This window comes from Ailuropoda melanoleuca, chromosome 4 (genome assembly GCF_002007445.2).
Source record: "Ailuropoda melanoleuca isolate Jingjing chromosome 4, ASM200744v2, whole genome shotgun sequence".
NCBI lineage: Eukaryota > Metazoa > Chordata > Mammalia > Carnivora > Ursidae > Ailuropoda > Ailuropoda melanoleuca.
In genome coordinates, this window is record NC_048221.1 from 109,554,055 (window position 1) to 109,575,332 (window position 21,278).

Here is a 21,278-nt window from a genome sequence, read left to right on the forward strand (position 1 = left end):
CCTGCTTGTGTTCCCTCTCTCGCTGGCTGTCTCTATCTCTGTCAAATAAATAAATAAAATCTTTAAAAAAAAAAAAAAAAGAAAGAAAAAAGAAAAAGTCTGGAAGAATCTACACCAAAATTTTACCCCTAATTATCTTTGACTAGTAGGCTTACAGGTAACTTTTTCTCTTTTTTATATTTCTTATTGTCTACAATGAACATGAAATATTTTTTTTAATTAAAAAAAATTTTTTTAGAGAGAGTGCACGTATGTGAGAAGGGCTGCCATGGGGTGTGCGGTGCAGAGGGAGAGGGAAAGAATCCAAGCAGGCTCCATGCTCAGTGCAGAGCCTGACACAGGGCTCTATCTTAGGACCCTGAGATTACAACCTGAGTTGAAATCAAGAGTTGGACACCCAACTGACTGAGCCCCCCAGGGCCCTGAACATGAAATATTTTTAAAACTATGAAGAAGATGGGGAAACATTTTTTAAATGCATGGTGATTAACACCAAATTTAGTATAGTGGTGGCTTCATGGTGGGGAGGGAGAGGGGATGAGGGAGGGGCTTCAATCTTAGCGTTAATATTTATTTCTTAAGTTAGATGGTGGGTTCATAGCTGTTCATTTTAGTCTTTATGCCTTTCGTTTGTCTTAAACATTTAATAAAGCATTTAAAAACTAAATATAGAAAATTTATGTATGTCACTATATAAATGTATATATATATATGACATTTATAAATGTCACTACTTTAAATCATTAAAAGCCAAAGACGTTATCATTTATCTTTTTAAGGATTTCTAAAAAATTTTTTATTAATGTTTTCCATTTTAAGCATTTAATATTAACTGCCCATAAGTTGAATAATATTTCTTAAACTGTTTCAGTTTGATTTGTAGTTGCATCAAATGCAGTATAATTACACAGAAGTATAATTAAGGGATATAAATCTATTATTTAAAAAACTACAAAAGAAAGTCGGGTAGCTTCTTCACCTTAGTCCCTTGAGGTGCAGAACCTTCTCCTTATTCCACTTCTCTAAGCTAAGAATTTTCCCTCAACTCACAAGAATATTAGTTTCATCCGGGGGAGGTTCCTAGATCAGAGAAAAATTAGTGACCTAATTCAATAGATCTGATTCAGATTTTCTAAGAGTCAGTACTGATTTCCCTTCAGAAAAGGAGAATTAGCAGCTTATTTTAGAAATTAGAATATGCTTTTTGGATACTCCCATTTTCCTCTCTAGAGAATAAGGGGATCTTATTAAACCCTGGGATGGTTGTGAATTTCCATCCTAAACAGCCATTTCTCATTTTATCTTTTGTGAGCAGGACTTCTAGTTCCTAAACCTGATGTGATTTTCCAGTTGAAGAGAGGTGAAGAGCCATGGAAACTTGATTTTCAGGAAGATGAAAAAAGTGAAGTCCCAGGAAGCACTTTTCTAGGTATATGTGAACTGGGAGGATGGGATTTCGCTGGACAGTTCACTTTGAGACCACTCCTTGGGATAGTCTTAGGCCTGTGGAGATGGTCACTGCTATACTAGGCCTTTGTCTGGAAAACTCTTGCCCAGATAGCCACGTGGCTTTCTTGTCACCTTTATCAGATTTTTGCTCAGATGTGCTGCCTTCTCAGTCAGGCCTGCCCTGATGACCATATCTGTAATTGAACTCTGTCCATCTCTTTTCTTCTCCCCACCTCTGCACTACCTAGCTCTCTTCTCAGGTCTGTCTTCTTAACATACTATATTTTTACTTCTTTATTTTGTTTCGTGTTTGTCCATACCTACCCTGATGAAAAAGTAAAATCATGAGAGGTTTTATGTTGTTCGCTACTGGATCCCCAATGTTTAGAACAGTACCCGGTACATAGCACACACTCAGCTATTTGTCAAATACATGAACAGGTAGCAAAGTCCTTACCTGTTGGAGGTTTTGGGGCGGGGAGCTGAGGGAGGGTTGAAACCTATTTGTATTTAACTCTGGTAACACCTTTTTATCTTTCCTACTTACCTTTTACGTTTCTCCTTCCTCTTAAAAGCCATTGTCACTGATGGTTCAGTTTCTCAGGTCCTAGCCGGTTTTCCCACCTATTCTCTGCTGTTTAAACTCGTTGATCTGCGAGGTGCTTGGGTGGCTAAGCCAGTTAAGTGTCTGCCTTCAGCGCAGGTCATGCTCTCAGGGTCCTCGAATCGAGGCCGCATTGGGCTCTCTGCTCAGTGGGGAGTCTGCTTCTCCCTCTCACTCTCCCTCTCTGTTCTCTATCAAATAAATAAAATCTTTAAAATTAAACTCACTGACATGCAATTAACTGCCCAGTCATTTCCATGCTTCTTTGTGTATCCCCTATTTTTCTGCGTGTACCTCTCCCAGAAATGCTCTTCTTTTGGTTGTTTGCATGGTTAATGTATCTTCCAGAGCTCAGCTTAAATGTCACTTCTAGGGGCGCCTGGGTGGCTCAGTCATTAAGCGTCTGCCTTCGGCTCAGAGACCGAGCCCCGCATTAGGCTCCCTGCTCCACTGGGAAGCTTGCTTCTTCCTCTCCCACTCCCCCTGCTTGTGTTCCCTCTCTCGCTGGCTGTTTCTCTCTCTGTCAAATAAATAAATAAAATCTTTAAAAACAAAAAAAGTCAGTTCTAGATGACCATTAAGTTTTCCCTCTAAAGAAGACCCCACTCCAACTTCCATTCATTATTTCCTTCACTGCACTTACCATATCTGTTACATTTTATTTGTTTACTCTTTGTCTTCTGTCATGTAGAATATAAGCATCATGAGGGCAGGGACCATGTCTCTCTTGTTCAGTAGAGTCCCAGTGACTTCTGTGCCTAGCATTTTATAGGCACCTAGGAAATATCTAATGAATGAACAACGGAAACTTGTTTGGTGGGCTAAATGCGCACCTTTTACTTCTCTTCTCTGTTCTTCTCTTCTCCTCTTCCATTTTTTCAGCCTCTCTGTGATGTTTTTCTTTTGAGGAGTTACCAATAAACCAGGCAGCATTTTGTATTCGTTCTTTTCTTAACACAGATAATCTTTTTTTCACTAGCATTAAGACCCAGTTATATCTGTAATTTCTATTTGTTTTAGACCAAAATGCTAGACTTGAGAGCCAGGACTCAACTCAAAGGCAGGATGTTTCTAAAAAAGCAAAGTCACAAAAGACATTAATGGAAACACTCAGAAAAGATGGTCCTCTGGGTCCTGTACTTGGCCCAGAAAACCTTGAGGGCACCAAGAAAGAACATCTTTCAGGGGAGACTTTGAAGAAATCCTCCCCCAAGGAGGACTTGCAAAGATCCACTCCTGCCAAGAAAACCAACAATAAGGGGAGAAACCTTGAATGCGGCATATGTGGGAAGACCTTATATAACCACTTATCCCTCACTCGTCATCAAAGGACTCACACCAGAGAGAAGCCCTATAACTGTCAAGAGTGCGGGAAAGCCTTCAGCTATAGAAGTAGTCTTAAGAAACACCTGATGTCTCACACTGGGAAGAGCCCCTTTGAATGCAGTGAATGTGGGAAAACGTTCTATGACCGATTAACCCTTACTGAACATCAGCGAACTCATACCGGAGAGAAGCCCTTTAAATGTCACGAATGCGGCAAGGCTTTCTTTGTCCGCTCATCTTTTACTCGCCATCAGAGAATTCATACTGGAGAAAGTCCTTACATATGTACAGAATGTGGGAAATCCTTTAGCCAGAAAAGCATCCTCGCTCGCCACAAGCTCACTCACACTGGAGAGCGGCCTTACGAATGCAAGGGGTGTGGCAAAGCCCTGTTTGACCGCTCCTCCCTCATTCGCCACCACAGAGCACACACAGGAGAGACTCCTTTTGAATGTAACGAGTGTGGGAAAGTTTTCTTTGACCGCTCATCCCTTAATCAGCATCAGAAAATTCATAGTGGAGACAAGCCCTATAAATGCACCGAATGTGGGAAAGCCTTCCTCCAGAAGAGACCGCTTACTCAGCATCAGAGAGTGCATACAGGGGAGAAGCCCTACGAATGCAGCGTGTGTGGGAAGGTGTTCAGTTGCAAGTCCTCTATCATCCAACATCAGCGACGTTATGCCAGGCAGGCTTCAGATTATCACAGAGGTGCTTCAGCCCGGCAGGGGACCCCCAAAGAGACTTAAGACACTTTTGTTCAAGATAATGAAGATTTGTGTTTGAGCACCTTCTGACTGCTGCTTATTCTCATGCCTCCATTTGGTACTAGAGTCTCAATAAATAGTCTCAAGGGACCATGCCATAGACTTCCCCTGGGATGCCTCATACTTAGTATAATACTCTGAGGATCCCCAGATTGGGCAGAAGCTCTCCGATCAGTATGTTTTGTAAGTGTTTGAAGGGGACCCTAAGATAAGCATCATATGTTTTTATTTATTTATTTTATTTATTTATTTATAATTATTTTTTTTATTTCTAGACTGCTCCGTAAGAGTGGGAACTATTTCCTATCTGTGCACTGCTGTGTCCCCAGTGCGGTGCCTGCCACTTACTCCATATTTTCTCAGTGAATGAATACCTGTCTAATCATAAGAACTTGAGCCCCCAGTCAGAACTACTTTCTAGAACTAGAAACTTCAGTAAGAAAATTAACATGAAGCCAATATGTATGTAGGACCTTAAATAATCCACTTTTCTTGGAGGTTTCTGGAGTCTTGGTTTGGGTATGCCCTTGTTCTTCACTCAAGATCCTTAGTTCCCCTGAATTTTGTCTCTTCTGCCCTCTAACCTGACCTTTAGGCTCTAGTAGACTAACCTATCACCCTTGTTTCTTGGTTAGTGGTTGTGTTTTTGTTTTATATTTGTTTAATCTCATTGATAACTAAAATTCCTTAGCCTGGCTCTGCCATTCCATCCATACCCTGGACACAACAGCGTCCCTTTCTCATAATTTATTCACCTATAACTGAAGGGAAAAATAGTCACACCAAAAGTTCGAAGTCCAGTTGTGATCCAGCTGTAGCCATGGCAGCTGGGTGGGGTTCCAGGCTGAAGAAGTCAGCCACAGTGAACCAGGAGATGGGGCCATGTCTAATCTCAAAGAATATCACAAAGCCAAGTTATAACTCCAGGCATAGCTCATCCATGAGTAGTCATCCTTCAGTACTAAAGCAGCCGACATGAGGATGTAACTGAGAGCCAGGCCACCACATCCTATTAGACATGATGTCCTTCTTGCCAGAACATCAGTATCTGTGAAACCAAAATGCAGACTGTCCTATCCATGCCCACACAGTGGAGACATAGATTGGCTTCCTCACACCTACATCCTGAGAATTGCTCCTTAGTAATAAAGCAGTAATTCCAGAGAGCAGCTGAAAATGTGAGCACCTGGATGAGAAGGACAGATTCCTTATATCTTGGTATTTTTTTTTAAAAAGCATAGTTTTAATTTCTTGCACCATAGTGGTATTACAATAGATGAAGAATAGAGAATTAGCATGGCACTCTCTTCTTTCACCTTGTTAATGGACAGGAATCTGGAACCTCGGGCAGGACAGATGGAGTTACAGGGAAGCCCAGTAGCAGAGGCCACAAAAAATCAGTCCCCATGATGATCAAAGATCTGACCCCTTGTATGATGCCCAACCTATTGCACATGCCATAGGTATCATGTAAAGATGTGGATTCCTTGCCATCACACGTGTGTCTAAAACTTGTGCAAAGTCTGCAGAAGAGGCAGTTGACCAAATATCCCAGGATCAGTAGTTCAACTTATTGAGCCATTTTACAGAACCTCGTTATTAAGTAACTTGCAAAAGCCAAAGTATTGATAATAAGCATTGACTAATGCTTACAGTGGCAGAAGCTGTTAGTTGCCTAACTTGTAGTCATACTTCTTTTCTTTCTTTACAATGGGAAATCCAAGTCTCTTCTGAGCAATAGACTGCTCAGCTGTATTGCTCAGCCTCTCTTGTAGTGAGGTATGGCCAGTCAGGCCAATGAAATATTGATATATCAAATGTCAAGACAATAGTATATTAATATATCAAATACCAGGCAAATGATATGTTGATATAATTGGATTTTGTTGGATAGGACTTCTGGAAAGGCACCTTAAAAGGGAGGGACAGCTAAGAAACCCCCTTTTGCCTTTGCCTTTCCCTTCTTTTCTACCTGGAATGTGGATTTAGTGGCTGGAATTCCAGCAGCCATCTTGTGACTTTGAGGATCTAAGCCATGCCTGAACGATGGGAAAGGAGAAAAACAGAAGACCTCTGATTCCTTGATAATCTGAAGAGATTTCATACCAGCTCTGGACTGCCTACTTCTGATCTTGCATGAGAGAGAATAAACCCTTATGTGTTTAACTACTATATTCACAGCCAAAGGAAATTCCTGTTAAAGTTGATGGGCAAAGAGAAGCAGAAGGAATTTATCTGATCAGATTCCTCCTGTTTCCCTCATACTTTCAGGTTGCTTCATCCAGCCATCCCTAGGGAGGCCAGATCCCACAGCCCAGTGTGTGGCACTTCAGCAAGCCTGGAAATGGTGCAAGGAACCAGAAAGTTGAGCTGTGCAGTCGTTTGGCCTGTGGCAAGCAAGGGGGCGAGACTGGCACTCCCAGACAGATAACTGTCCAGCTGAAGCTGGTGCAATCAAATGTCTCAGGCAGCTGAGGTGGAGCAAAGTGCTGAGGGTATGTGCACAGGCCCAAAGGTAACATGTAACTTGACTAGGCACACACTGATGCCTAATTTATTGCCTTTGCTATTTATTCCACTGATTGCCTATTTCAAGTATGCCTTCTTCTCTCCCTACCTGAGACTTGTAGCACCTCTCTCTTCTGTTGAGTCTCATGTCTCTGAGACCTCCACCTGTTTGCCGCCCAAATCCCACCTTTACATTTTCAGTTTTGCCCTCTTCCATGGTGACTAAAGGATTACTTGTTTATCTCTGTGCATATCAACTTTCACCTCAAAGTAAATGGCCTTTTAAGGCATTGTAGCTTTTTAAGGAATGAGAAGATGCTTTCCTGTTGGGATGTTGTGGCAAACACGAAGACAGACTAGAAGGAAACAGAAGCCCTCACTAACTTTAGGAAAACCCTTAAGAGAATATGGGGACTCACTGGGGACCAATGGATTTTTATCTTTTTTTTTTTAAAGATTTTATTTATTTGATAGAGATAGAGACAGCCAGCGAGAGAGGGAACACAAGCAGGGGGAGTGGGAGAGGAAGAAGCAGGCTCATAGCGGAGAAGCCTGATGTGGGGCTCGATCCCACAACGCTGGGATCACACCCTGAGCCGAAGGCAGACGCTTAACCGCTGTGCCACCCAGGCGCCCCAAGATTTTTATCTTAAAGTATTCCAACTCCACTCTACTGTGGAACACCAATTTATGTTTTTGGGCCAGCTGGTAGTGTCCAGGGCTACATGATTTCTAAAGTAGGGCCTCTGTCAATAAAAGTAGAGTTACGAAGAAAGTCCAAGTTTTCCAAAAGCACACAATGAAAGCCAAGGAAAGCAATGAGGACATTATTAGTTTCAGGCAGTTACACCTTCTGTACAAGCACAGAGAAGAATATACTCAGTTACAGATCATCTAAGTAGCAGTAAATACTCTGGGATACTTCTCGCATGGAGCTTAATCTGTGGTGTATGTGTGTTGGGAGACACCCAATAAGCAAAATTAATTATATGTTAGAAAGAGATAAGTGCTATGGAAAAAAAAATAAAGAAATGGTCAGTGAAGGCTCCACAAAGAAGGGAAACAAAGGCTTGGAGGAGGTGAGAGAGCAAGCCATGTGTTTACCTGGGGGATATCTACCCAGGATGTCTATCCAGGCAGGGGAACAGTGCAGAAGCTCCATAGTGGAAGCATGCCTCACTCGATTGAAGAATGACAGGCCAGGGTGGCTGCAGCAGAACAAATGAGGGGAAAGTGGTAGAAGGTGAGAACAAAGAGTTAGTGTGTGTGGATTTTGCAGGGCTTTGTGGGCCACTGTAAGGACTTTGGCTTTGTTCTGCGTTAGGAGAGCAATTGTGTTCAGAATAGGATGTACAGGGCAAGACTAGGAGTGAGGCCAGTTAGCAGGCATTTGCAGTGATCCAGGCAACAAATGATAGGTGCTTAGACCAGGGTGGCAGCAGTGGAGGTGGCGAGACGTGGTCAGATTCTGCATGTATTTTGAAAGTACAGCCAACAGGATTTGCAGAGGAATTGGACGTGGGTTGTGAGATAAAGAGAAGAATGATGACTCCAAGGTGTTTGAACTGAGCAAGTAGAAGGATGAGCTGCCATTTACTGAAGTAGGGAAAACTGCAGGAGGAAGAGATATGGCACTGGGGGAGGAAGGGCATCAAAAGTTCAGTTTTGAACATTCTTAGAGATTACTCATTAAACATCCAAGTAAAGAGATTGAGGAGATAGCTCAAGGTCAGAGGAAAAGCCCATGTTAGAGATACAAACTGGGAATTGATCACATTTGGATGGTATTTAGAACATCTAGATTGAACAACATTACTTAGAAGTAAGTGTTCACAGGAAAATAAGAATGACCCAAGGATTGATCCCTGGGACATTCCAACATTTAGTTGGTTCCCAAATGAACAGCTTTAGCACCCCTTGGGAACTTATTAGAAATGCAAAATCTCTGGCCCCACCCCAGAATCCTGAATAAGGGTAGATAGAGTTCATCACTGTGTTTTGACAAGCCTTCCAGGTGATTCTGATCAAGGTACAGTTTGGGGATTACTGGTTTGGAGGCTGCGGAGAGGAGTCTACTCAGACTGAGAAGGAGTGACCAGTCAAGGAGGAAAATCGGAGTTTTTCCAGGAGGAGGGAGTAGTCAGTTTTATCAACTGCTGGTGATAGATAAAGTGAGAGGAAGACTGACCGGATTTCTTAACAAAAGGAGGGGGATTTCTGTGATGTGGTTGGTTAACAAAAGGAAGGAAGCTATTCCCAGGTGTTCTAGACAAGTCAACTAGTGGTGCCTTTCATATACAACAATTTTTCAAATAAACTGTCCACTCCATAGCTCCTGCTAATGGAGGGGAGGAGTTTGATGGGGGGAGGCTCCTTTCCACCATTCTTTGAGCTGGTAGGGCTGTGTTCTCTACCACATGCCTTCTCTCACCTCAGCCCTAGCTGATTGGACCAAAAGCAGCCAACCTTACAAACCAGTTAGGAGGTTAAGTGTAGCTGTCTATATAACAAACCCAGTGTAATAGTGGCTTATATAAAACAGAAGTTTACATCTCTCTCACATTAAAACTCAAGCTCTGTCCCACCAAACTGTCAGGGGCTCAGTTCCTTCCATGGTGTTGGTTTGCCATTCCTTGGGTGTTAACCTTGTCCACGTGGTCCACGCTGACTTGTGTTCCAGCCAGTATGGAGGAGCTTTCCTCTTCCCTTTAAGAATTTGCTCTCATTTCCCTGGCAAGAGGTAGGGAGAAGAAATGTAATCTTTACAATAGGAAGCTTTAGGCCTACCTGAAAGTTGGGAACGCTGTTAGCAAAAGGACAAATGGACATTGTGGGTTCTACCCAAACAGGGACAGTTAGGCTAATTTGATTTTCTTTCTTGGGAATTCGAACTAGAGAGAAAACTGGCTACTTTATTGTGGGAAGATACGTGAGAACGTACAGCATCCTGAAGATACACCCAATCCCAGCTGACTGCTCCTCGAACTTCTCTGGAGCCTTGAGAGACTTTCATGTTGCAGTCGCCTTGAGGTTAGCGGTACCAATTATTAACTAATAACTTACTGGGGACCTGACTGTGTCTGGGTAGAGGTGATTTCCAGGACCAAGATTCCACTTTTCCTTACTCTGAGATGCTGCCTGGAATACGCATCCTGGTTACTTTATATAATCTCTGTCCCCATCACAATGGGCTAATACCATGGAGGCGCAGAAAGGAAGCCATGGGGATGCGGGCGCCTCCCCTCCGAGGGAGCACTGCAAGAAATGAGGGAAGCCTGGGTGGGTAGTAGGGGCTGCCGCCAGGCCCTCAGCGGGTCACAGTTGCGGGGCAGCAAATGTGCCATGCGAGGCGGGGTTTAGCGCGGCCGAATACATCTTTTGGGCCTGGGCCCAGAGTCGGCATCGACGAGGCGCGGCCTTTCGAGTAACCAGCAAAGGGTTCGGGGCTTAACTAAGGGGCTTGGTGGCGCTCTTGGATACGCAGTAACTGCTGGCGTCGCGGGATTGTCTGCAGGGAGAGCGCCTGGCCAGCGTCCCGCGGAGTCCTCTGGGAAGCGGCGTTCCGTGACGTGAGCCGCGTGCCGCGGAGGAGCCTGGGAGTTGTAGTTCAGCCTCTAGTTCGGGCCGGTGCAACTTGGCCCGGCCGACTCCTAGATACCTTTGTCGCCGGGCCGGGGCTTCCTCCGCGCCGAGCGGGAGGTCGAGCTTGTTGTCGAGGAGGGCTGAGCGCGGGGCCTTCCAAGTCTGAGTCGCCGGAAGGAGGGCGGCGGGAAGGCCCTCGGCTGCCCTGCGAGGGTCGCACGCGCGTTCCCGGGCCTCCGAGTGCACCAGAGCGGTGGACCCCCGGGGTCCCTCGCACGTTCGCTGCTCCCTTCTCCCGGGGCAGTCGTCACCTGCGCGGGCCGGGGGAGGGAATCGCCATGGAGCCTGGGGGCAGAGGTGAGAATTTCAGAAGGATGCGGCCGCAGAGCCTGCTGGAGAGAAAAAAAGGGGAAAGGCTGCCCTCTGGCTGGGGCAGGCTCTGGAAGGAGAAGCATCGCGTCTTGTCTGTGAGACGACAGCCCTTTCCAACTGGTTGGTCTCACGTTGGGGTTTTGAGGGGGAGCCCGCTACTTTACCACCCTGTTGGTCTTTAGGATGATGTATGCCTCCTTTGCACCCAAAATCACCAGATCCGACAATGTGGCTTTTGATAATGACTTTGTTTTGTCCTCATGGGAACCCCATAAGGCGGTAGGAAGGAGATTGTTATACCCATTTGGCAGATAGGGAAAGTGGGGATTCCAGACGTCACAGGATTTGTTTAGAATCCTGGATTTTTCCCCCCATAATACCCATTGCTTTTCTAAAAATGCCAGTATTGTATCTGAAAAGCCACTGTTCAAGAATTTAACTAGTCTTCCTTCATCCTGTGAGCTTAGAATAGAACAAGAATGAATCATTAAGTGAGGCACGGATGGACACACAGAGACTTTGAGTATTACTTTGACTCTCACTCAGATGAGAGAAAGAAATATGCATTTAATTTATGTGTTCAGATTTTCATAGCAGCTGGACAGTCTTAGAGTTTAAGGGCGGAGGAGGATAGGAGTGAGAGGCAATGGTGGTCATGTTTGTGTTGATTCAGGGATGTTGTGGGATTGTCCCTTGATTTCCTGTGTTGAATTTTCTAAGGTGACAAGTAGCTGTGTATAGCAGTATCTGCAAGTTTACTGCAAGGCAAGAGTAATCATCATGGCTCCTCTCTCCACTTGTAGGGCCACTTTCTGAGGACTCAGACCTTCCCTATGGTGGAGACCCAAAAGAAAAGGGCATGACCACTGTGCTGCTGACCCCTGCATCCCAGGTGGGTTTAATTTCTTCTTTTTTCTCTTTGTTTTCAGAACGGAAATATGGTTTCCTCCGTTGTTATGGAGTTGCTCAGCCATTATCCCTAGACCTCTGGGTTCATCCTGATAAAAGGATGAGCGATGAACCTGACAGTAAATGCTCCTCACTTCTGCAGAACTTTCCCTCCAGCATTACTTCTCAATCCACTTAGTGCTCAGTTCGCTCTTACCAGCTCTTCGGTGCTGTCATTGGCCTCATGGTCAGATGGAAAGTAATAAAAAAAAGCCAGTTTCCCTAACTCACAAAATTTACTGAGAAAATAAGATAGAGATAAGGAAAATAGTTAATCAGCAAGAAGATATTATATATATATATATATATATATATGCAGAAATGACTGGTACAGACAAGTCATAAAAGGCTTGGAAGAGGTTTTCCATCTGCTAGAGTATTTGGGAAAAAAATACTGAGATTAAAGCTATACTTTGGAAAATAAGAGAGAGTAGGTAGTTGGAGAATAGAAGACAGGATTATTCCAAGAGAGAGAAACAGCTTTGGCAGAAAGTCTGTAAGTGAGTTGGAGGTCTTCAAGGGGTATGTGAGTCACTGTAGGGTGAGCTGGAGTGTGGTAAGGGAAGCTTAGGTATGTTGTAGCCAGACTGCAGGAAAACCTACACAGGGTCTTATTCCAAAGGTAAATAAAGCTCCGTGAAAGTTTGTAGAGGCCCAGCAAGATGAAACATGCCTCTCTCTAACTGAAGGAAAATTAGTCAAGATGTTCCTGTATGATCTGGCCTCAGACCCTGGGAGAATGGCAGGCTCTGTGGTAAAGGCAGTGGGACTACATGACAACTTCAGACCTGCCTCACAATGCGTAGGTCTGAAACTCTGGGGGTTCTGATCTGAATTTGTAGATCTCTTTCAGAGGAGAGGGGAGACACAGTCAGTAGCCAGTGCCGGGCAGTTTCCGTTTGGTCTCCCTGTGTCTTCAAGCCCCAGCACATGCACACTGAGCAGCAGCTCTTTAAACAAGTTTGATTGCTGAGGTTGTCTCAGGAAACTAAAGTCTGAAAGGAACTGCTAGTTAGTCTGTTACTGTTACTGTTTTTAAAGAGAGAAGACCATATAAATTACATTTCTGTGTTGCTCACTCCTGAGGCATATGGTCTTAAGGGACCGTGAACTTCAATAAAAAGGGTAGTGATTTCATACTTCAAGTATTAAAGAGTTAACATATGTGGAATTTAAAGAACAAAACAGAGGAGCATAGGAGAAGGGAGGGAAAAATAAAACAAGATGAAATCAGAGAGGGAGACAAACCGTAAGAGACTCTTAATTACAGGAAACAAACTGAAGGTTGCTAGAGGGGAGGGGGATGGGGGGATGGGATAACTCGGTGCTGGGCATTAAGGAGGGCACCTGACATAATGAGCACTGGGTATTATATAAGACTAATGAATCACTGACCTCTACCTCTGAAACTAATAATACACTGTATGTTAATTAATTGAATTTAAATTTTAAAAAATTAAAAAATAAAAGATTCAACATAAAAAAATAAAATAAAGAATTGAATTATTTTGAGCAGCGGATTTTCCAAGCGGGTAGTTCTCTTAACTTTATTATGTGAATTGTTTTACCATTTGTTTTTGGAGGGCTGTGTTATAAACACTAGAATGCTGACTACAAACAGAATGACCCAGTATATTCATATGTATGTTCAGGGAGCTATGGCAAAAGTGGTGGTTCAAAGAGAGACAAGACTCTTTCATTTGCTAGCATCCCAGGGACTGGTCTGTTTTAATATATCACAATTAAATTAAAGTTGTACAGGAATTTTTTTGTACAGGGTTAGAAAAATTAGTAGCCATCTGTCTTATCAGCAGTAAACAGATTCAGCTACAGACTCAAAGGAGCATTACCCACTCTGCTCCCTTTGCCCTGCATTTTAGGAGACAATCTGAACTTTGTGACTGTCGCATAGACCAAGGTTAGGCTTGCACTCCTGCAAAGCCTGATATCCTTCTCTCCCCCGCCGCCCCTACCACCACCTCTTTTCCCACGCACATTTTACAGAACACCCTGTTTAAACTAGGTTTTACTCATTCTTCTTCAGGTGTTCCTTCCTTCATTCAGCCTTTGACAAATACTTACAGTGTTCTTGCTCTGTGCCAGATAGCCTGGGCTGCTTCAGTGAGCAAAATTAGACCCGGCCTCTGCTCTCGTGGAGCTTACCGTCTAATAGGAGACCGAGACCTTACTCACAAAGTCTCCTCAGTGTGTGCATCTCCCAAGAGCAGTGGAAGAGCATGGCGCTCCAGCCCAGAGAGCCAGGAAAGCCTCCCCTGAGGAGGTAACACCTGGGCTGAGATCTGAAGTGTGAGCAGGATTAAACTAGCTGAAAGGATGCGGCAGGGGGAGAGCATTCAGGAACAGGAAGCAGCTTGTATAAGGGGGTAAAAGGGAACGTGGCACACATCTCAAGCTGAAAGGCAGCCACCAGCTGGAGCACAAGTAATGTAGGAGGAGTAGTGTGTGATAGGGGAGAGGGTAGATGGAGCAGGGGGTGGGGGGTGTCAGACTGATCAGGGCTGTCATGAGACATGGCAGGAACACTTTGGGGACTTTCGTAATTTGGGCTTGAGATACTGTTTTACAAATAAATCTACATTGTGTGACATGTATAGAAAACATCTTAACTCTTAATATGTATTGGGCAGATTTTATTCTCAAAGGAAAACTAGAGAGAAAAATATTTCCTATTTCTTGAACTCCTTGTAGTTTAAAACCATACCACAGAGAAATTAGTTAACTCATAATTATATTTTGTCCCTTCCCCGTGTCTAAATGGTAAGGATTTCTGTAGTTGTGTAATTTAATGTATCGATATATGAAGTAACAGCTTGGTCCCTTCAGATTTTACAGTGAAGGTTCCTTCCTACTTGCAGGTTACATGCAGTTCTCAAGCATGGAGTCAAGGAGTGAGTCTGGCCACAGATGTGCCAGAGAATCTTACTGTTGGAAGGGATGTTAGAGGTCATTTTGTCTAACCCTCCTGTCCTTCCTGTCTTCCTTCTCTTGTGCTATCAGTTTGAGTCGTTCTCAGAGGCTTCTGGAAGATCCCTTGGTGAGCACTGGTGTGTTTGGGTTTTCAGGAGTCATTGGTGATCAGGCATATGGCTGAGGCTCTCACCCAGTGGGGGCAGCTGAACCCTCCTCAGGGAGATGTGCTGAGAAGCATAGGAATCTGGTCTTGCTGGGTAAGGATGGCTTCCTCCCCCACTTGGAACTTACCCAGTGTGGTACCTTTGCTTTCTCAGTTCCTAAGAGCTCTGAGAATCAAAGATTCTTAATTGCTGTGTAAGTTCTGAGACAGGCAGTATCTACTTCTGTTTCTGGATATATGTGTAACTCTCCCAGAGTTAGCGATGGACCCTTTTTGAGTGTATTTTCCTAGGTGGTAGCATCCTTCTTCTCTACTCCCTGACCAAGGATGTTGAGACAAAGTTCTACTGGAGATACCTCTTAAGAAATGGGTGCTTATTGTTTTAATAGAGAGAGGTAAAAACAGGTGACTTGTTCTGCTCAAGTAGACCCCATATCCATCTTCCTACCTTCTTCTGAGCACTATTGAGGGAGAAATGTGGACCTGACCTCTTTCTTTCTCACTCGCTTTTTTTTTTTTTGAAGATTTTATGTATTTGACAGAGAGATAGAGCCAGAGAGCACAAGTGGGGGGAATGGCAGAGGGAGAGGGAGAAGCAGGCTCCTCACTGAGCAGGGAGCCCAATGCGGGGCTTGATCCCAGGACCCCAGGATCATGACCCAAGCCGAAGGCAGACACTTAACCAGCTGAGCCACCCAGGCCCCCCTCTTTCTTTCTTTTACCCTATCTTCCCTAACGACCAAGAAAGTAACACTGAATAAACTCTTTACTAAACTCTTTTCCCGTGAACAGGGCTTCCAATTTCCAAGCCTGATGTAATCTCTCAGTCGCAGTGTGGGGAGGAGCTAGAGAGAGAAGTCTCAAAAGCATTAGGTGAGTGATGACATAAAACCCAGATGGTCAGTGGGATCAAATGGGTCAAGCATCTTTGAAGTGCTTGTGGAGGAGCCTTTCCAGATTTCACTAGACCCATGGAAAAATTGAAGTAAAGTCCCTTTCTCCCATGCCACACTCCAGCTCTGCGGGTGATCATCTTTTATAAATGCATACTTTAAAAAAAAACATTTTTTTTAGAAAATAAATACTTTCCGGGGCGCCTGGGTGGCACAGCGGTTAAGTGTCTGCCTTTGGCTCAGGGCGTGATCCCAGCATTATGGGATCGAGCCCCACATCAGGCTCCTCTGCTATGAGCCTGCTTCTTCCTCTCCCGCTCCCCCTGCTTGTGTTCCCTCTCTCGCTGGCTGTCTCTATCTCTGTCAAATAAATAAATAAAATCTTTAAAAAAAAAAAAAAGAAAAGAAAAGAAATACTTTCCACCCTTTCAAACCAGATCTTTTTCCCAAATAAGGTAAAATGAAGTCAACATTTTAATATTTATTAATAATATGCCTGGGTGTCAGGCTCTAAACCAGGCTTTTTCATATATGTTATTTTATCTCTGCAGGATAGTGTGACTTTTTGTCTCAGACCAATGACTAAAAATCATTCTCTGAGTTACCCCTTGCCTTCCTCTTTATCTAAGTAGAGGTAGCATAGAATAGTGGTTGAGTGCAGACTTTGGAACCAGTCTAACTGTGTTCAAAGCCAATCTTAATTACTTACTAGCTCTGTGACCTTTAACAAGTGAATTATCCTCTCTGTGACTCAATTTCCCCAACTGTAAAATGGGGATAATGATAGCACTCACCTCATAGGGTTGCTGTGAAGATCAAATGAAATAATCCAAGAGAAATGCTTAGAATAGTACCTGGCAAATTGCTAAGCAAGTGATAAGTATTGATTAAGTTCTGGTAACTTTTTTTGAAAGATATCATGAATTTGATGTGATCATTTCTATCAAATGGGATACTGCAATGGACTGCCTGCTAATTATACTTTCCTTAGTGTTATCCTTGTCTACCTGAGGCATCATACCACTGCTAGATTCCCCATTCTGCCAGTTCTGTATTCCTCTACCTGCTTTCAAGGCTTTTGTTACCACCTGCCTAACCATTTCACCTTCTTTATCCTCCAGCTTGAACCCTTAACACCAGACAGGCAATCTCTTACTTTCTTCCATTAACTGTGTGTTCTCCACAAACATTTGGGGATTTAATGCCTCCATTCCCCTTAACTGAAAGTCCGTTTGCCTTTAACCTGTTTCTACCCATTTGCCCTTTAAAATCCCAGGTACTTCCCTGATTATGATATATAGTTGAGAACATTGTATTGTATTGATTTATTTCATGTAGAGTAATGGTTGGAATGGATATTAAATACCATTTAAGCCTGGAAATATTTAAACATTTTTAACTTTTCTCTCAAAACTCTTATTAGGAAACCCAGGATTTGGGGCAGGTATCCTGACAGGTTGGGAACCAATCTGAGCATATGGGGATTTGACCTTCTTCTCCTGACATGCTGCACTTTTTTTTTTTTTAAACTTCATTCTATTTAATTCTTTCAAGTTTGATAGGTAGTGGGACAGTCAGAGGTGATCAGTTGCAGCTTTTTTTTATGATTTATTATTTTATTTTTTAAAGATTTATTTATTTATTTATTTGAGAGAGAACACGAGTGGGACAGGCAGAGGGAGAGGGGGAGAGAATCCCAAGCAGACTCCATGCTAAGCACAGAGCCCGACATAGGGCTCAGTCTCACGACCCAGAGACCATAACCTGAGCTGAAATCAAGAGATGAACACTTAACTGACTGAGCCACCCAGGCGTTCCATTGCTTCTTAATCTCTAAGCTTTGTGAAGATGTGAATTTGCTGATCTGCACCACTTTGTAGTTGTTTTTTTTAATTTTTTATTTTTAAGATTTTATTTATTAGAGAGAGAGCGAGCATGCACGAGCAGGGGGAAGAACAGAGGGAGAGGGAGAAGCAGGCTCTCCGCTGAGCAGGGAGCTCAGTGCAGGGCTCTATCCCAGGACCCTGGGATCATGACCTGAGCTGAAGGCAGATGCTTAACAGACTAAGCCACCCAGGCGCCCTGATCTGGACCACTTTGAATGCTAGCTTAGAGAATCAGTGTCTCATCTTGAGACAATGGAACCAACAGAGATTTTTTTTTTTTTAAGATTTTGAAGTGATTGGGAAATCCTGGGATGGGGAAAGATTGGTAGCAAGGAGATCAACCAATGATGGTCATTCTCAAGGCATGAGGTGCAGAGGCTCCAGTGAGGGGGTAAGAGTGGGCAATCCCTGCAAGACTTTCTCTGTCTCCGCCACACCCATTTTTAAATCTCATCTGCCATTTCCCCACATGACCTCTGCAAGTCTTATTCTCTGTTATTCTTTCTCATCTCCTACCTTCCTAGATAGAAGAGTATTGAGTGCCTGCTCACTCTTTTCCTTTTGTGCAGTTGCACTTCTTTGCCCACTCACCTTTCTTTTCTCAAGTTCTTTCAAAATTGCAAAGCTATTTTTGAGAGCTTTCAAGTGTTTTTCATTTGTTTGTTTTTCATTATTTTCCTACCGCAGCAGTTATTTTTCTTTCCCGTGTAAGAAATGATACATGCATATTTTTGTTTCTTTCAGACTGGGAGACAAGACCAAAAAGCAAGGCGCTTACTCCAGAACAGGATATTTCTGAGGAAGAATCAGCCCCTGGTGTGTTAATAAAAAGATTTCCAAAGGAAAGTTCCAGTGAATGTGAGGATTCTTTAGAGAGTTAGCAGGAAAACCATGAGAAACATTTAATGCAGGAGGTTGTCACTCAGAAGAAATCTTCTGGGGAGAGAAATTACCAGTGTGATGAATTTGGGAGAAGTTTTCATCAGAGGTCATTACTTACTCAACAGCAAGGAGAGAGACTACATAACTGTGATTCATTTAAAAAGAACTTAAAACAAAATTTAGATCTAATGAGGCACGAGAAAATTTGTGCAGAGAAGAAACCTTGGAAGTGTAATGAGTGTGAGAAAGCCTTTAGTTACTACTCAGCTTTTGTCTTGCATCAGAGAATTCACACTGGAGAAAAGCCCTACGAATGTAACGAATGTGGTAAAGCTTTTAGCCAGAGCATACACCTTACTCTACACCAGAGAATTCATACCGGAGAGAAGCCCTATGAATGTCATGAATGTGGGAAAGCCTTCAGTCACCGCTCTGCCCTTATTCGGCATCATATAATCCATACGGGAGAGAAGCCCTATGAATGCAATGAATGTGGGAAGGCCTTTAATCAGAGCTCATACCTCACTCAACATCAGCGAATTCATACTGGAGAGAAACCTTATGAGTGTAATGAATGTGGGAAGGCCTTTAGCCAAAGCACATTCCTTACCCAGCATCAGGTCATTCACACTGGAGAGAAACCCTATAAGTGTAATGAATGTGGGAAAGCCTTTAGTGATCGATCAGGCCTTATTCAGCACCAGAGAACTCATACTGGGGAGAGGCCTTATGAGTGTAGTGAGTGTGGGAAAGCCTTTGGCTACTGTTCAGCCCTGACTCAACACCAGAGAACTCACACGGGGGAGAAACCCTATAAATGCAATGATTGTGCCAAAGCCTTCAGCGACCGCTCAGCCCTTATTCGTCATCAGAGAACACACACTGGAGAGAAACCTTACAAGTGTAAGGACTGTGGAAAAGCTTTCAGCCAGAGCTCATCTCTTACAAAGCATCAGAAAACTCACACTGGAGAAAAGCCCTATAAGTGTAAGGAATGTGGAAAAGCTTTTAGCCAGAGTTCATCCCTTTCTCAACATCAGAAAACTCATGCTGGAGGGAAAACCAAAGAATACGGAAAAGCCTTTAGTGAGCATTCAGCCTTTGGCCAGCAAAAGAGAATTCATACTGCATAAAGACTATGTAAATGTGGTACATTCTGAACATATTTATTGAACAATTACTAAACGTGGTGTGAGGGCTACAGAGGAATTTCAGAGTGTGTTACAAAAAAGATATTAATTGAGAAGTCTGCTGATACGGGACATAGCTTACTTAGCATGTGAAGGAGGGGTTTTACACCTTTTTCAGTGCAGCAGAGGACTTTGAATTTCTTTGGGGAAAGAGGAAGATTATTTCCAACACCCCAAGGTGTGTGTAAGCTTCCAAATCCTTGTGGGAGAAATAGGGTGTGTGATGATGGAAAGAAGACATCTTGTCTGCGCTGGATAGTCTCAGTGCTAAGAAGATGAAGCTATAAAGGGATGAGGGGTTCTTTAGGGAAATTGCAGAGGCAGAAATAAGAGATTGATAATTCAAAATGAGTTTGTTTAGGGTTGGGAGTGGAGGTGGAAGGGAAGTTGTCCTTAGGGTTAAATACAAGGTCACTTAGGAGATAGATGAGAAGAATCAAGAAAAAGAACTGGGGAGCAAACTCAAGAAATGTTGATTGAGATAACTACTCAAATGAGTGCTCCCAACCAGGGAAAATACTAGTCAGACTCGTTAGTTGGCCAGGTGCAAAGTTTCCATGCTGAAGCCAGGGAACGTTGGCCTGGCTGTCTGCTTCTGCTGTTTGTGTCTTGGAGACCTTGCTTATTGATTCACAGCCTGCTAAGAATCATATTAACTCCAGGGGTCAAGACTGACAGCCTAGAAACGAACATATAGAAGGGACCTTTGATGGTTTCGGTCTATTTTAAGCTACCTACTTTAAGCTAAGTTACCTGAGAATGTGCTTATTTATGAAGATTTTACCTCAATCGTATGTAGTTTGTATTTTAGACTTATTCATACCATAGTCAAATTAAGTTGTAGACCTGAGCTGACACTGCATATCAGATTGTGAAAGATTCAAAAAGACTTTGAAATACTTCCTTTCACCATTTCATTCTTCGGTAGAGGCACATGACAGCCTTGTATATATATTTTTTCATTGCAACTTTGAAAGTTATTGCACGCATTTTGAGTATTGTGTTTTTAGTTTTCACAAGTTTGACGATGTGTCTTGATGTAGAGTTTATCCTGTTTTCTGAACTTCTTCAATCTGTAGGTTTATGTGTTTCACCACATTTGGGGTATTTTTAGCCACCATTTCTTTGAACACATTTTCCAGTCCTCACTCCCTTTCTCCTTCCAGGACCCTGATGACACACATGTTCGATCTTTGTAGTCCCACGGGTTCCTGAGGCTCTGTTCTTATATTTTTTTTCCAGTATATTTTTATCTCAATCTGCTCAGGCTACTATAACAAAATAATGTAGAATGGGGGGCTCAAACAACAGAAATGAATTTCTCACAGTTTTGGAGGCTGGGTAGTCCAAATCAAGGTGTCAGCTTTGGCCTCTGGTGAAGGCTCTCTTCCTGGATTGCAGGAGGCAGTCCTTCTTACTGTGTCCTCATGAGGCCTTTTTTTTGGTGCTTGCACGGGGAAAGAGAGCTCTCTCTTCTATTTCCTATAAAGCTGCCAATCCTGTCTGCTTAGGACCCCAGACTTATGACCTCATTTAACCTTAATTACCTCTGAGAAGCCCTGTGTCCAAATACAATCACATTGAAAGCACTTCAACATATGAATTTGGGGGGCACACCATTCAGTCCATAGCATCTTCCCCTGGCTCCCCCAAATTCATGTTCATGCAAAATACATTTGCTCCATTCCAATAGCCCCTCAAATCTTAACTCATTCCAGCATCAAGTCTGAAGTCTTACCTAATATCACGTAAATCAGATATGGGTAAAGCTTGAGGT

The 21,278-nt window shown here is 43.2% G+C and overlaps 1 protein-coding gene across 9 annotated transcripts in view; it reads left to right on the top strand.

Annotated features, from left to right (window-relative positions):
* Window positions 1–21,029, top strand: part of LOC100477675 (zinc finger protein 2) — a 28,319-nt gene extending 7,290 nt beyond the window's left edge. For 2 of the 9 annotated variants that reach the window (XR_004625019.1, XR_004625020.1), the window contains exons 5-10: window positions 1,316–1,429; window positions 3,074–6,641; window positions 9,550–9,684; window positions 11,412–11,500; window positions 15,443–15,523; window positions 18,174–18,649. Coding sequence is in view for 4 of the 9 variants with exons in the window: in XM_011234567.3 (XP_011232869.1) it covers window positions 1,316–1,429; window positions 3,074–4,128 (1,169 nt within the window). In the remaining 5 variants the exon portion in view is untranslated. Of the gene's footprint in view, window positions 1–1,315; window positions 1,430–3,073; window positions 7,074–9,549; window positions 9,685–10,241; window positions 10,594–11,411; window positions 11,501–15,442; window positions 15,524–17,713; window positions 17,821–18,173 lie in introns of those variants that run through there. The other 7 variants (XR_004625023.1, XR_004625021.1, XM_034659557.1 and 4 more) reach the window with 7 other exon arrangements.
* Window positions 21,030–21,278: the final 249 nt, after the last annotated feature.